Source organism: Lepidochelys olivacea (assembly GCF_965140295.1).
Source record: "Lepidochelys olivacea isolate rLepOli2 genome assembly, chromosome: 3".
NCBI lineage: Eukaryota > Metazoa > Chordata > Testudines > Cheloniidae > Lepidochelys > Lepidochelys olivacea.
The window spans coordinates 176,641,440-176,657,616 of record NC_140413.1 but is presented as its reverse complement, the minus strand read 5'-3'; the positions used below and the strand labels follow the sequence as shown (position 1 = coordinate 176,657,616).

Sequence of the window (16,177 nt, the reverse complement as noted above, 5' to 3'; positions counted from 1 at the left end):
AAGTTTTAAACAAACAATTTAATACTGTACATAGCAGTGGTGATTGTGAAGCTTGGTTGAGGTGGTGGAGTTAGAGGGTAGGATATTTCCCAGGGAACGCCTTACTGCTAAATGATGAGCTAGAACTCAGCTGAGCCCTCAAGGGTTAACTCGTTGTTAATGTAGCCTCACACTCTACAAGGCAGCAGGAATGGAGGGAGGGGAGACAGCATGGCAGACAGAGACACACACCCTGTGTGTGTGAGAGAGAGAGAGAGATGCACCCTTTAAGTATGCTGGCCCCACTCTAAGTACACTGCCTTTTTAGATCAGGAAGTTGAGACAGCAGCTGCTGTCTGCAAGCTCCCTCCGTCCTGAGCTCTGTTGTGTCCCCCCACTGCTCTGTGGAGATAGGGTAAGTGGGTGGTGGTGGGGGGGACACCCTGATATTAGCCCCCCCCCAGCAAGCAGGAAGCTCTGGAGAGCAGCTCCAAGGCAGAGGGCAGGAGCAGCACATGGCAGTGGGGGGAGGGAAAGCTGAACTGCTTGCAATTGGTAGCCTGCTGGGCGGTGGCTGCTACACAGGGAACTTAGAGAAAAGGGGGGAGCTGATGGGGGGCTGCCGGTCCACCCTGGTTCCAAGCCCCCACCAGCTAGCAGCAAAGGGCTGCTCTTTCTGTAAGCAGTGGACAAAGCAGGCGGCTGCCAAACAACATTATAAGGGAGCATTGCGCAACTTTAAACGAGCGTGTTCCCTAACTGATCAGCAACATAACGAAACAACATTAACCGGGATGACTTTAAGTGAGGAGTTACTGTACAAAAATTCAATAAATTCTGCTCACTTTAACCCTAAGAATGAACTAAATTTATCAGAAACATTACTTATTTGGCTTGTCCACAGCAAGATTTGAAACACTGTTAGTACCTTTCCAGTGAATTGCATTTAAACTTGGTTGTTGCAAAAAGGTGCTAACAGATTTCCATTAGCTAGTGTAGCTAAGGCTTGTCCATGTTTATAAAATGGCTTACAGAATTGTGGTCATAGATTAGGATTCGGACCATTCTTTCTTTAATGGCTGTTGTAAGCAGAGCCAAACTGTACATTAATAGTAAAACATGTTTAATCATGGTTGAGGAGAGGCATCGCAAGCGGAATTTAAGTGCTGACCTTTGGCTCTGTGATAGTCCTGGGATGAGGTAACCTCAAGTCAGCTAGTGACTCTAAAGTTCAGCAAGTTTGTAAATGTACTGCTTGATTTAGGATAAGTATTAAATGGTATCTAGTGAAGTTAGAGCTGTTAAACATAAGCAAATGTACATACCAAAACAAGCTTTGTATAATTGATAGATGTGTATTTCCATTAGCTCAGGATTTAGCAAATACTTCACCAAGTCCAAGTTCCTCTTCTCGACCATCTGGACTTGAGAGCGAGAATAAGCCCTCTCCAGCTCTAATCCTGAAGTTCCCATCAGGTATTTTCCTACAGAAGTGGCCCCAAGTCAAGTTGTCAGTATGAATGGGCAGTTACTGCCATCTTTTTTCCTTCTCTCTTCATTTGCATTGTTTAAATAGAAGATTTCAGTGTACTCCTTTGAGTAGAGTACTCTCTTAGTTTTCTCTCTGTCATGTGAATGGGTATGCTTATGCTGCCACTGAAACACCACTTCCATCTTCCTGAGATCCTTTCTTTAAAAGTAATTTTTACAGTGACTATTTAAGAGAGTTGTTAGTCTAATTCTTTGTGGACACGTGTCCACATCAATACTGGCACCCTCATCAGCAATCTCAGTAGAAAGGCTGAGGAATGAATGGCCAGAGGAGGTTTCCTTCAGATATGTTGCCAGTAGCTGTGTGGAGGAAGTTTGTAGTACCACTATTTTTATGTCTTATCTATTCAGTGGTTAAGATTTAATAAATAAATAAAGAATAATGCATATTTCTTATAGTGCTTTTCATCAGTAGATCTCAAAAGTCCTTCATAATTTTTTAGTGTATTTATCCTCACAACACCCCTATGACATAAGTATCCCCATTTTACAGATAGGGAACTGAAGCATAGAAAAGCTAAGTGATTTGCCTCAAGTCACAAAGGAAGTCTGTGACTGAACAGTTATATCAAGATCGGATTTTATTTTATTTTTTTTTTTTTTTTGGTATTTCACCATAATGAACTCTTTTACACACTCTAGATTCAAATAGGAAAGATCTGTATTCTCAAAAAAAGTCCAGAAACCTGGACACATCACTGATCTTAGACAAACAAATTACCTCCTTTCCATGCACCACTTATGTCATCTAGACAGCAATACCAAGATTTTTAAATAAAAAAAATATATACAAGTGTCTCCAAAAATCACCATTTTATTTTTCAGATTTAAATTTTGAAAAAGTATTGCATACAAGGTGATATGCAGACTAGTGGGCCTGTCTATATCTGAAAAAATACATGAAAATGCATTTTTTAAAGCATAACAAAAAGTGCTGTGAGATCTTTAAAAGAATACAGTCAGCTTCAAAATCTCACTGGTGTCTGGATTTTTTCGTACCTGTTACAAGTAATACTTAAACCTAGAGACAAAATTACTTCAATATTTTTTCTGTTTATTTACTGTGTCTTTGACAGCACTTTAGGTATAGTCAGTTTATGTGGTCTTATACAGCAACAGGAGTGAGGCAGAGAAAACATTAAAAATAGGAAAATGGGATTATAAACAACAAAAATTGGCAGGAGAAAGATTTCGTACCCAAAGCTACTTTTAACTTTCTTTCAAAATTTGCTGCATTTCAAGTTATTCGTTATTGGAAGGACACCATAGATGGTAGGTCCTCTGTTTTATGTTTCACTTGAAAGATGGCATCTAGAGGAGCACAGTGCCCTCTGACACCATAGATTCAATACTGATTCAAAGGGAAGAGTTCCACTTCAGGCACCAGCATGACTCCTTGCCACACCTATGTGTTGGTTGGAGAGCTTACTGAGCCACCTCCATGCTGAAGAGCTTGAGAGACCCATCAGTTCCAGCACAGGATGGTGTGGCTACAGACCAACACCATAGGCATGTTTTAAATGCCATACAACTAGTATTCCCAGCAACCCATACTTCACTGAGGGCTGGTTTACACTGAAAAAAAAAAAAAAAAAATACACCCGCACAGCTGTCTCTCTGAGGTGTGAAAAATCCACATCTCTGAGAGACGTAACTATGCCAACTTAACCCCCATTGTTGACATAGCTACTGATTTTTGGGGAGATAGATTAACTTTAGTGACAGGAGAGCCCTTCCCGTCACTGTAGTGGAGTGTCTTTACTGAAGCACTACAGCGGCACAGCTGTAGTATTTAAATGGCTTGTCTATACTTGAAACACTACAGCGTAGATGTTACCTATGCTGACGGGAGGTGTACGTAATCCACCTTCCCTGAGAGGCAGCAGCTAGGTTGGCTTAACTGTGTCACTTAAGGGTGCAGATTTTTCACACCTCTGAGCAAAACAGCTGAGTCAACATAACTTCATTGTGTAGACTAGGCCTAAGCCTAGACATATGCTGACAGATTGGATTTTGAAAGTGACAGTCTTGGTTTTATTATATTTTTCAATATACCAAACTGTTAAGTTATCAGGTCTGTTCCTGAGTTAACATACATACCTGATTTTACCTAGTGTAGCCTTTATCTAAATTGACTTCATCACTGTTAGCAGCTAATAGATGATCTTGAAACAGATATTTCACTTAGGGTACGTCCACTGGAACGAGAAGAATAAGGTAAGTCAACGGGAAAGTATCTCCCGTTGACGGAGTGCGGTGTAGACACAGCAGTATGTCGACCTAAGCTACATTGACTCCAGCTACATGAATAACGTAGCTGGAGTTGCGTAACTTAGGTCGACTTAACCCCGCAGTGTAGACCTGCCCTTACTGTGGTTACTTCTATCATAGAAACACCAGAAAGGAGTGAAGAGAACCTTATGGTTCCTGTTTATACAGTATGACACTTGGGTCTGTCTAGAGTTTGTGATGCTGCTTTTATTCAAGTGACCTGATTGCCATTGAGCTTGATTTAACTAACTTGACTGTTAATACTAACCTAGATGCCCCCTGTAGCAAACCTCTGTGGAGCATCTTGAATAAAGCTGTGTTTGTTAACTCAAGTTAAGGCAATCAATTAAGTAGTGTTAAAACTGGACCACAAACTCTAGACATACTCTAATTCAGTGATACTCAGACTGAGGCTTGCGAGCCGCAAGTGGCTCTTTAATGAGTCTCCTTCAGCTGTTTGCAATGCATGATACTAAAACACTGTGATTTAATTATTAACCAAAGTTATTAACCAATCAGGATACTTTTAATATGTTAGCCGATTGTAGTGATAAAATAAGAATGCTTGGTCAGTCATTTTGCTGTGAGAATAACATATATGTATATAAATATAGTAAATAAAACTATGAATTCACACTACTGTGGCTCTTTTGGATAATGTTCACTAATTTGGCTCCTGAACCTCTGAAGTCTGAGTACCACTACCCTAATTCTTAGCGCAATACTGCTGAGCTCAAAGGGTTTCTTTATTGTGTTTACTACCTAGTGTAAAGACTGTTTTAAAAGGGCGTTGGATAGAAAAAGTGAAAAGCAGGACCCAAATACACTTTGAGATGCAGTAGGAGGTGTGGACCTTATTTTCCTTTAATGGGGGTAGATTTGTTTTTTAATGGTTATATTTTCTTAATTAACATCAGTCTTTAATAATGGGAAATGGAGAACGTGCAGAGCCAATTAAACTTTCTATGAATTAAAAATAACTGTTTAATAGCCGTAACTGCCAAATAGAAAGTTCTCTCTTCACCACTCATCGTGTGTTGTACATACAGCATGTGACCAGACACATGATTTAGTGACGAAATGCATGCAAACGCTCCTCCCCCGCCCAAAAAAAAAAAAAAGTTAAAGCATATATTGAAATAACATTACAAGTTAAATATAACCCTGTAAGGCATGTTAGGTTCAAGGGGAAAAAAATCACTGTGCACATTTATGCAGTCAATTTCTAACTGAAACCTATGTAACCATATTACTTACATAGCTTCCTAATTGACAGCTGTAAGACTGGATCTTGTAAAATAGTATGCACAAAAATTAAAGTTATAGTTCAGGAATCAAAGAAGTGCCCTTATACAATGTCTAATGAATGGGCTTAATTTATTAAAAATTGTAAGTACCACTTACAGTAGATCACTTTATCTGCTATTTGCATCTTTAAAAATAAATCCCTATTTTCCTAATAGGTAGCTGCCCACTTTATATACACTACATTGAGCAACTTTAACTATAAGTGTTTCTGCTAGCATTGCCTATATGCAACTCCCATGCCTTGTGATGGGAGTTATGTGTTAACAAAGGGCAAAATAAGCATGCAGTCATGACGAGTTCCAATTGTATTTGCCAGGTATATGGTTCTGCAGTGCTACTTACTTTGATGTAATCCTACAAACTGCTAAGCCTTCCCTGTGTGATACTGGGCACCTTCCTCTCTCATTAAAGGCAGTGGGAGTTGACAGGTGCCCAGCACCATACGGGACTGGACCCTGGCTCAGAATCTGAATGCTTGCATGTTTTTGTAGAAGACCTAATACAAGCAAGAGAAGTTACTAGCCAACATAACATTTTTACCCCTTGTGCGATCTTAGGCCAAATCCCCAGCTGCAGACAATGAGCATGCAGTGCAGGTCAGGTGCATGAGAGGAGCAGTGTTTACCTTTGCTCTCCCCAAAGCCTGAGGTTTCTGAGTGCAAGGCCAGATACCCAGTATAAGTCAGAGCAGCCATAAATGGGCTGCTAACAGTCCCATGGGGCCAAAACCACAAGCCGTGCACTTCAATGCGACCATACCATACAATCCAGTCTACAATATGCTTAGTAGTAGACTCATTGTTAAGATGAAAACCTATCAGATAGTAACCTTGCATTTCTATAATGCTTTCTCACAGGGGTTTCTTGAGTCAAGTACTATCTGTTTTTTACAGATGGTAAAGTAGAGGCACAGAGAAATTACTTGCCCAAAGTCAGAGAACAAGTCAGTGGCCAGGCTAGGAATAGAATCCAGAATGCCTGTCTTGTGCTCTAACTACTGGACCATGCTCCCTCCCTTAAAACGGTGCTTTTCTGCAATAATTGGTGAGTGGATGTTAGATTTTTTTTTTTCAAGCAGCTGTTCAGTTCAAATTCATAAGTACACACACCTTAGAACTGGCCGTTTTCCACATGTATATGATATGGGAACTGGTTGCTTTCATGGGTTTTGTGGGGATGCTGGTTAATGTTTATTCTGGCATCTCAGAAGCAGGACAGTTTGTGATAGTTGTCCGAAGGAAGTCATAGCTTTCCCCATCTCACAACCAGAAACTTTCCCCTCCCTCTGACCTGAAGTGAGGATGCAGCCTACCTTCCTATTTATGTGTTCCTGACCCAACCTTCATGTGGAAACCAGTGAGGATGTGCAGAGACAGGTGCCTAACTCCTGTTGGTCAGAGAGTAGAAAAACTAAATTGCGTACAGTCCTCTACAATTCTCTGAGGACTAGAATGAGCTTTGAGAGGGGACTGCAATCCGCATGAGCTTAATACTCAAATACAGAGGGCAAATGCGGAAACCAGGGAAAAAGCACCCTGACCAAGCAAATTAATTTGATTCCAAAAGGCAAAGCAGAAAATGATTAGAACCTATGGGAACGAGGGTCCAGGAAACAATCGAAAGCAGTGATACTCAGCCTTGAAGATCAGAAGAGCCCTTACGGAATCAATGAAGTTACAGTTGCTGTGTGTGTTGTGTCATGACAGTGTTTTTGTGAGTCACTTATGCCATGACACATCACAATTGGAGGAAGTTGCACTGTGTGTGGACTACTGTTAAACACAGTAGTCCACTTTGCAGAGGCCACTTCGTCATCTCTGCAGTTTCTCAGTCCGGGGGCCAGCCAGCAGTTAATTCAACCTAGAAGAGCCTTTGGGCTCCTGTAAGTTGCACCTGGCTGCAAGTCAGCTTCAAGGGCCATTCCAGCAGAAAAGGGTCAGAATGGTGCAGAAGGGCTCTGACAATATTCCCAACCCCCAGTTGCACTCCTGACTCTGGAGGCTATGAGCACAACGTAGCTAGGCTCCATCTGTACATGCTGAGGATTTTCCCCCTATGTTTGGGGAATTCGCGGGTGGCCAAGTAAAGCTGGCTGTACAGCTCCTTTGTGCCATCAGAGCAGTCCAAAGGGACAGCAATCAGGCTGAGGATCTGGCCCAATATCCTTCCCTTCTGTGCCACTGGAAGGGTGGCATTCCTTGTCTCTTTTTGCCCCCTTCCACTTAGTTGCTGGGGAAAGTGAGTGTGTGTTCTTTCCTCCCTCTCATTTCTGTCAGCTGCTAAAAGCCAAGGGAGGATTCCAGAGGTCTGTCAAAGATTCCTGGATTGAATTTTGATGGCATGGTTTATAAAATTCTGCAATATACTATCACAGATTTAAAAGGAAGCAAGGAAGAATGCTTTTGAAGTTATGAAGAAAGTGACAGCAGTATTTTAAAAAATAAAGTTATGAAGTGCTGCACAATGATTGAGAATGCAGGAGAGTTTTTAAATGTTGAGCTTTACCAGGTTGCAATTTGACCAGGAGAAGATAAAACTATCCCCAAAAATTCCTTAAGTCATAGTAGCAGTTGAATGACCCAGTAAGAGCAGGGATAGGGCAAAAAAAGAATTGCTGTAGATTGTGCGGGATGTTGATTCACAAGGGGAAATACAAAAGGTTCCAAAAGCCACCAGGAACAACACGTACTTGTGAAAAGCAGATGAGGACCTACAGACTTGAATTAATGTAGGTCAGATTTTTAATAAAGGGTCACTGATCACTCAGAGTTAGTGAACTGGACACAGAGAAAACTGCCAAGTTAATCAAGCCATTGTGGATCGAGAGGTATTTGACTTGGCTGAAATACAAATGGTTTCTTCTTACCACTAGTGGTACTGCAAGAGGCACTTTCATACAGAAGGTAACATATTTGTTGTTATCACTGCAGAGATTTTCGCTTTGTAAACATGTATGATGAATGACCTGTAAAATTCTGGAACTTACTGAAGTTGATTTCAACCTGATAATGGAAATGTAAAGATCCAATTGAAGCATAAGCTTACCCAAGGCCACACTATACTATTTTTAAATGTATGTAATACCTTATTGTGTGAAGACTTCAAGACTTTATACAAAAGAGATGCAATGCCGTTGTTAATGAATGAAAATGAGCAAGTCTTTGGTTTAAAAGAGGCAGCAGGCATGACACTGTTGAACAAAATTACCAAATAGAAACAGGGGCCATGAATGGAAAGTGAATTAAGGTCAATAAAGAGTACCTAAGGCACCTCATTTATAGATAGTCATCTTTGCTACACTCCTAAAGACCTCCAAATAATACTCATAAAACTGCACACAATAAGGACTGTGAAGGTGAAACAGCAGAGAACCAAAGCACTTATTCGAGTTAAACTTCCCAGGATCAGAGGATAGGAGGGAAACATGCTTCCCCAAACCAGAAGGATGTAATGGACAGGATCAAAGCGAGGAAAAAGCTGACTTCAGAAGGAAGATGAGTACCATAAAGAGCAAAGACACTCTTTGCTGCTCATGAATCACAAGCCAAGACCTGGAGCGAAAAGCTAGAAAGTGAGGCACTGATAGTTCCTATGATGTCCAATTTTCTCCTCTGCCTTGAAGACAGGAGAAGACAAGTACACTGTACACTTGCCTCCAAATGGAGACCATTGTTCAGCAGGCATAGTAAGGGTTGTCCTGGCAAAAGATGGAAGAATCATTATAAGAGCAATAGGAATTAAAATTTATCTTTTGTCACCAACATAGTGAGGCTCTTCATTTGACGGGATGTTATTGGGTGGTAATTATGCTCTAACCACCACATCCGAGGCTAGATTAGGGCTTATCTTTAAATACTTTTTTGATTTCTCCCTCCCCCACACCCCCAGGTTCAAGTATGGAAAAAAAATCCACTCTACTACTAGCCCCATTACCTGAAGCAGTGTAAGAATGAGTTGAGCATATTGAGCCAATTCTGTTCTTGTACTAGGAAATGAAACGAATTTCTAAACACTAAACCCTAGTGGGGCCTGCATTTAACTGGGCCTGCTTTTTGATTGCTGAACTGTGTGTAAAATGTGCATTCAGCATCCATACTTCCCCTTTGACTAGCAGTAGGAAAGAACTATGAAATTCCCCTGCCTGCTTTTCAAGTCCATGCTCGTATGTGTAGTCAACCAAACCCTGTCCCCATCTTGGTATGTAGGCTCATTTGGTATTCTTCATTCTTTTCTGCACACTTATCCAACAGCTTAGAAGGTCCTTGGGAAGAAAGAAGGCAAAAGGTACAAGTGTATGTTTAAAAAAAAAACAACTGCACATTTTACAAGTCTCAAAAGGTGTGCAGAAAAATTGAAGAATACTTTATCAATAAATCTGGCCCAAACTTCAGGTAACACAAATGCTTAAGTTTCTCAGATGGTTTTGTGAGTATCATACTAAGCCTGCAGTAGCCAGAAGGCTGGTTACATTTTAATGTATATTAGTTAACTGTACAACACGTAGTGTTCATGATAAATGCATGTATGATTGTTACACTTTTCGCATTCTTTAGGAAAGCACGTCAAGCTTTAAAGAGAAAAGGGTTGTACCGCCTTTCAATATTTAGATTACACTGAACTTGTGCTCAAACAATATTTTCCTTGTTTCTCTGTTTTTACTGTATGCTCTCTGCCCTCAGATATGGCCCATTTCCTGTTCCCTCGGAGCTACCTTTGGCTATGTGGCTGGCCTCATTATTGCACCTCTGTGGATATACTGGAATCGGAAGCAGCTTACATACAAAAGCAGATAACTGGGGCAAAGAGAGAAGGTATTTCTTTGTGCAGATTCCATACGGACTGGGCAGAAATTTTTATGTGATTAAAGCAAGAGACTATTGAAATATTTTCAACGTGGTTTTGGGCCAAGCATCTCCACTTACGGCATTATTTATATGCTGTTGTTGCCGGCTCTAACTTTTTTAACCCCTGAGAGATTGTATCTTCCAGTCCAAATAAAGGATTTGTAAAAGATGGTGGCTGCTTCTTACTAGAGTTCTGTTGATTTGTTTGGTTTTGTTCCTCTGGATTTCACCGATTTCAGAGGTTAGATTCCTAAGTTTAGCTTACAAACTTCTATGATCTATAACAAGTTCTGTGTACTTATGTACTGTATCATTTACGTTTGACAGAAATTCACAGTAGGCCTGGCCATTGTCAAATGTATCTCACGTGATCAAACAGCAGTTTATGCATCTTGATCCTATTCTTTTTTTCACTGTGTGTTTCTTTGGAGTTAAAATGGCTATTATAGCTTCATCAAAAACAGTCTTCAGTCCTTTCTGTGTTAAAGCTGAACACTCCACATAGCAGCAGGCTCCTATCTGTCAAAAAAAATAATGAATTTAATAGCTACATAGGCATATATTCAGATCTATTCGTTAGCGCTTGAGGTTTTTTTGTTTTGATAGAAACACCCCAAAGTCTTGTGTTTGACCTAGAAAAATCATCCCAGTGTGTTCCGTGTCCTGTAAAGCAAAGTATTCCTTTCTTTTGTCTTTTGATGATAGTTTTGGAATTCATTTCTTTAGGTTCTGTTTCTGAAGAAAGTGTGTTTACAAGCAGCTTGTACTGGGTTGATTGTATAGTCCTAAACGCTTCAGCTAAAGGACAGGAAGAAAAAAATTATGTGGCCAACTTGTAGATTCATTTCTGAAAATGAGCTATAAATAAAAATGCCTAGCATCTACCGGACATTTTAAAAAAAGTTAGTGTTTTGTAATGATTAATGGCCTATAGGTACATCCCCTATTTTAATTAATTATCTGACTCATGATCATTATTGACTTCTGTACTGAAAAGAGTTACACTGTAATTAAAAGAGAAACATCTAAGTGAGTCTGCTTGTTAGTAGTGGTTTTATAAAAGCTGGTTATCTAGACTGGTGAAGTAAGTATGAAAATAGCACATAAGAAGAAAAAATGCAATCAAGAATAAGTTGGGTAGGAGCAGGTTTTTTTCTCCTCGAGTGTCTGATTTACCTCTTTTGCTAACTTCTGTCCCTGTTCCATAGATATAGGCTTCTCCTTCATATCATTCAATCTTGCTAAAGTTTTTGGATCATCACGAAGATCAATCTAGTAGGAAAGATGGAAATAATATTGCATAATGATTACACACGTCAAATAGAAACCATTGAGCCATATCATGTCCTCCGTTCTAGGGCCGGATCCAAAAGCCACATGAAGATGTAGATCAGGTCTCCAATACCCGAGTATCCAAAAGGCAGGGTAGGTGGGTTATTTATTCTCAGCTTTTTTCCTTAACTTCAGTGTGACACTCCAGAACCACCAATGAACACAGGAGGGGCAGGATTAATCCAATACATACTGGGGAAATTTGAGCTGCTTCCGCTTAGACCATAATCCTGTAAGAATCCGTGGGACTAGAACCTGGGACTGTGGACCCTAGGTCATCTGAAATCCCATGTTGCTACTGAGAGGCCAAGCAGCACCACATCCAAGGAGCACTATGGTGACAGCACCCTGTGGCCTTCTGATTGGCTCATGCTCACTATTTAACCCTGGAGGGTGCCCCAGGAAGTTGTCTAGGCAATCATGCAGACTTCTGGCATGCTGTGACTCCAGACCTCACCTTGCTTTCTGATCTCTGGCCTCCAACCCCAGCCTGACTCTGAGCCGGACTCTTTCCTGTTGATACCAGCTTTAGTGACTACTACGATCCTTGCTCTCTGACTACCGCCTCATGGCCATCCTTGACCTGTGGACACCAGCCCACCATGACCGCTAAGCCAGACTGCCTACGCCCTGGTTCCTTATAAATCCAATGTCCTTTGAAATCAAGAGAAGTCTCTCCATTAGTTTCAATGGGTATTGGATAGGACTGTTAGCCGTGGCACAGCGTTATGCGTGTAATGTGGGGCCCGATCCTGCAGTGCATTCTGGGACTAGTAATCCTATTGATTTCAGTGAGTTACCTGGAAGAGTAATGCTTGTAATCCCAGACCCCTGCTCAACAGCCTCAAGTGCTTGTGTAACACGATGCATCTTTTTTTAATAGAATGAAGATAACTCTGGAGCTGGGTGAGATTTTTTGGCATAAACTCCAGGTTGATGGAAACATTTTGCAAATTCATGGGGAATTCACCACATGGATTTAGTTTGGGGGAAAAAAAACAAAAACCTAAAAATATTCCCATAAATTTGAAACATTTTGTTTTGAAATTTTCTAAATGAAGTGTATACAATCTAAACAAATTTGTTTTGAAATTTATTTTTAAAAAGATTTTAAAATGTCAAACTAAACATTTTGTATCACTCTGAAACAATAATTTTCTTCGACTTTTCAGTTCACCAAAAATTTAGAAAAAAATTCATTTTATGTCTCCCCAATATGTAGTTTTAATTTTTTCAGTCTGGCCAACAAACTGAAGAATCAGTTATTCACTCAGGAGTACTTATAACATAAGTGACCCTGTTTTCCTACTGTCGGATGTGAGCAAGGTCATGTCTACACTACAGCAGCATAGTATAGATGCTTCCTACATCAACGGAAGGGGTTTTTCCCATTGACGTAATTAATCCACCTCTCTGAAAGGCAGTACCTAGGTCAGTGGAAGAATCTGTCCATTGACCTTATGTCTGTCTACATTCAGGGTTAGGTTGTTTAATAAGAGGGAAGGTCTGAAAGAAAATAGCATAATGCCACTATATAAATCTACAGCCACACCTTGAAAACTGCATACAATTCTGATCTCCCCATCTCAAAAAAGATATACAGTACTAGAATTGGAAAAAGGACAGAAGGACAACAAAATTGATTTGGGGTAAGGAACATCTTCCATATGCAGAGAAGTTAAATACTAAGACCGTTCAGCTTAGAAAAGAGACAGCTAAGGGGGGATATGATTGAGGTCTATAAAATCATGAATAGTATGGATAAAAAAAAAATGAATAGAGAAGTGTTATTTATTCCTTCACGTAACACAAAAACCAGGGGTCACCCTATAAAATTAACAGGCAGCAGGTTTAAAACTTCTTCACACAATGCACAGTCAACCTGTGTAACTCATTACCAGGGGCTGTTGTGAAGGCCAAAAGTATAACTGGGTTCAAAAAATAATTAGATAAGTTTGTGGAGGGATAGGTCCATCAGTGGCTATCGTCAGAGACGCAGCCCGATGTTGTGGGTGTCCCCAAACTTCTGACTGCCAGAAGCTGGAACTGGACAACGCGATGGATCACTCAATAATTGCCCTGTGCTGTTCATTCCTTCTGGAGCATCTGATACCAGACGCTGACAAAAGACAGGATAGTGGGCTAGTAGGACCATTGGCCAAACTGGGTCAAACCATTTGCATGTACTTATGTCCTAACTACAGTGCTCAGGGCGTGAAATATTTCACAGCCCTGAGTAACGTAGCTATGTCTACCTAAGTTATAGGTGTAGGCTAAGTCTAACTCTTCCATTTGAAGTCAGAGAAAGGGAGTTATTTGGATCCTGCTGCAGGGGCCCGGGGCCCAAAGAAAGCACACGTTAGATGATCTGGATTATTTAAATAAAACAAGCAAAATAAAACCAGACGTACCTGGGTTCCTACGAATAAAAAGGGTACATTAGGTGCATATTCCTTTAGCTCTGGTACCCACTCCTCCTTCACGTTTTGAAATGAGGCTGGATTTACCACTGAGAAGCAGATAAGGAAGACATCTGTCATAGGATAAGATAAAGGTCTCAGACGATCGTAGTCTTCCTGAGGAAGAAAAATGTTGTCATCGGCAATCCTGAACTGAAGCTCACATTTTGTTCATTGTAACAGTTACATTCAGGGACTGTGCTCAAATATCTCAAATAGAAAACTCATTTAAACAGAGACTCCGTTTACTTGGCTGTTTTAGTGGTAACCCCTGTCAGTTAACGTGGCTGTTAGATTAAAATCCACACACAGGAAGTAAACATATGAATGCAAGTGAAAACCATGGCAATGTTGCTACCAATAGTTACACGGTTATCTATGCAATATGATATTTATGGAAAGCTAAACTTCTTTAAAGCCTCATTTTAAACATTCTTTGCATATCTGCAACCTAAGGGCTAGCTTTTGCCCTGGCATGCTGAGGGGAAATAAGCAGACACGTGCTGATTCCACAACCATTCTGCCTGTACAAAGCAAAATGGGTGGGGTAAATCAGAGACATCCATAGTGCTGCTTCTGACTATCCACCTAACCAAGAAAGCACTCCCTCTTGGATCTCAGATGTGAATGGTAGCTGAGCCCCCTCCTAGCATTTTGAAGTGTCAGCAGGATATTGTGTCCTATTACTGATGATCCTGTTCTGGGGGACAGAGTGGGATCAGAGCTCCTTTATCCACACTCTCCTTTAGCCCAGTGCACCCACCCAACACCAGGGAAGATTGGGCATTAAAAAGCACTGACATTTTCTAAAGGAAAAGATCACCCAAAAGAATTCCTTTGAAGGAATTCTCAGTGTGGATGGACAAATCACTCAGGTGTTAGTTTTTTAGAGCCACAGCATCAAAGCCGCTTGGCCATATTGGGAAGGTGCACAGGCAGACTAGGCTTGTTCTGCTGGATGGCATTGAAGAGAGCAGGCTATGCTGGTGCTATTCCTATTTTAGAGAGTTTAATGTAGATCACTAGCTTCAGAGCCTTTACACGGAAGACTGGCATTGTGCCCACATTGCACAGGGAAGGCTTTTGGTCCCCTCTCCATTACAATGAGCACCAAGGCAGGGCTAACCAAAGTCTGCTGCAAGCTTCTTGATACAAATTCCCATCTGAATTAAATCCCACAAATATTAGAACTGTTTATTCGTTAAATAAAAACAGGCTGATGTAATTCAACACTACCTACACTTTGGGAAATTCAGCTATAGTTTTTCACTGGCAACTGTAACTGCCAAATTGCACATATTTACTTGTAAATGAAAAACTTAATTAGCAAATAGTTATAATTGAAAGCATGTCAATGGAGTCCCAAAGAATGTGTGAATTTCCACAGAATAGTTCTACCAACCCATCTCCCTCAGAAGTCTGGAAATGAACAGCTAAGGGATGCAGGCACTTCACTCCTATCAGATACTGCTGCATAATTTTGCAAACACACAAAAACTGTAGAAGATGCAGATAAGTGTCTGTTCTGAACTGGTTGGAACATCTGTGACTGACACATTTTGTAGGCAGGTGTACTAGACTGGCCAGAATGCATGCAACTCTGGCCACATATCTGCAAGAAGCTAGTTATGGCGCCCCATTGAATGAGGCTGGGGTTGTAACTAGATTTCCATCATAAGCCCCGTTTTGCCCAGTCCTAAAAAGCTACTTTCCATATATAGTTTCCATGCATGTTCTCTGATTGAGAATGGTTTCCTCAATGTGATAACAAGGTCTGTCTTTTCTCCATATCCAGAATACACTACAACTTCTAACCAGCTTTGTAAGCAGCTTGTACATGCTTAACTCTGCACATGATTGATGTCCACACACTTTAGTGACCAGAGTAGCTACATTACAGTGTTTAGTGGCCTCGGCTGCCACATAACTATCTTCCTGCTACTTCTTCAACACTTACTGCTGTGTGGACAGAACCTGCTAACCACTGTTTAGCCCATTTGGCTGGTCCTCATTCATCCTAGCTCTCGGGGTGGCATGACATCCCAGGCTGTATTGCCCTATGTTCTGCTCTCTGTCCTCCTCCAGGCTCTCTGTGCCCTGCTGAGGCAGATTGAGACAGCAGCCCAGAATTTCCCAGAATGCACTGATATGAACCCTTAGGCAACAAGGGAGATGTGGCTGCACAAACAGCCGCACGGTTGTCTTGCGGAAAAATGCTGCTTTAAGGACACAACTCAGCCATGTTTGCCCAGGCTTTGTATAGGAAAGGGTGAATAGCCATGTACTTAGGTAGTACTTAAGATACAAGACCTTGCTTACTTGGATTTTAGTGTACTGGCTTCTAAATACCCTGTTGAGGTGGAGAGAGAGCCAAATTTTAAAACAACAATGGGTAACTGGTATGTGCTTTGCTGAGTCAGAATATTCTTGAAT

At 40.9% G+C, this 16,177-nt stretch overlaps 2 protein-coding genes across 3 annotated transcripts in view; one reads left to right on the top strand and one right to left on the bottom strand.

The window, feature by feature from the left end:
* Window positions 1-10,124, top strand: part of PIGF (phosphatidylinositol glycan anchor biosynthesis class F) — a 46,330-nt gene extending 36,206 nt beyond the window's left edge. For both annotated transcript variants that reach the window (XM_084624461.1, XM_084624460.1), the window contains one exon: window positions 9,789-10,124. In XM_084624461.1, the coding sequence (XP_084480587.1) occupies window positions 9,789-9,990 (202 nt within the window). In that variant the 3' untranslated portion in view covers window positions 9,991-10,124. The remainder of the gene's footprint in view (window positions 1-9,788) is intronic.
* A 111-nt stretch (window positions 10,125-10,235) lies between these two features.
* RHOQ (ras homolog family member Q) overlaps window positions 10,236-16,177 on the bottom strand; it is a 34,785-nt gene continuing 28,843 nt past the window's right edge. Inside the window, exons 3-5 of the mRNA XM_084624462.1 lie at window positions 13,697-13,861; window positions 11,130-11,225; window positions 10,236-10,472 (exon numbers count right to left, since the gene is read on the bottom strand). Of these exons, the coding sequence (XP_084480588.1) occupies window positions 10,317-10,472; window positions 11,130-11,225; window positions 13,697-13,861 (417 nt within the window). The 3' untranslated portion in view covers window positions 10,236-10,316. The remainder of the gene's footprint in view (window positions 10,473-11,129; window positions 11,226-13,696; window positions 13,862-16,177) is intronic.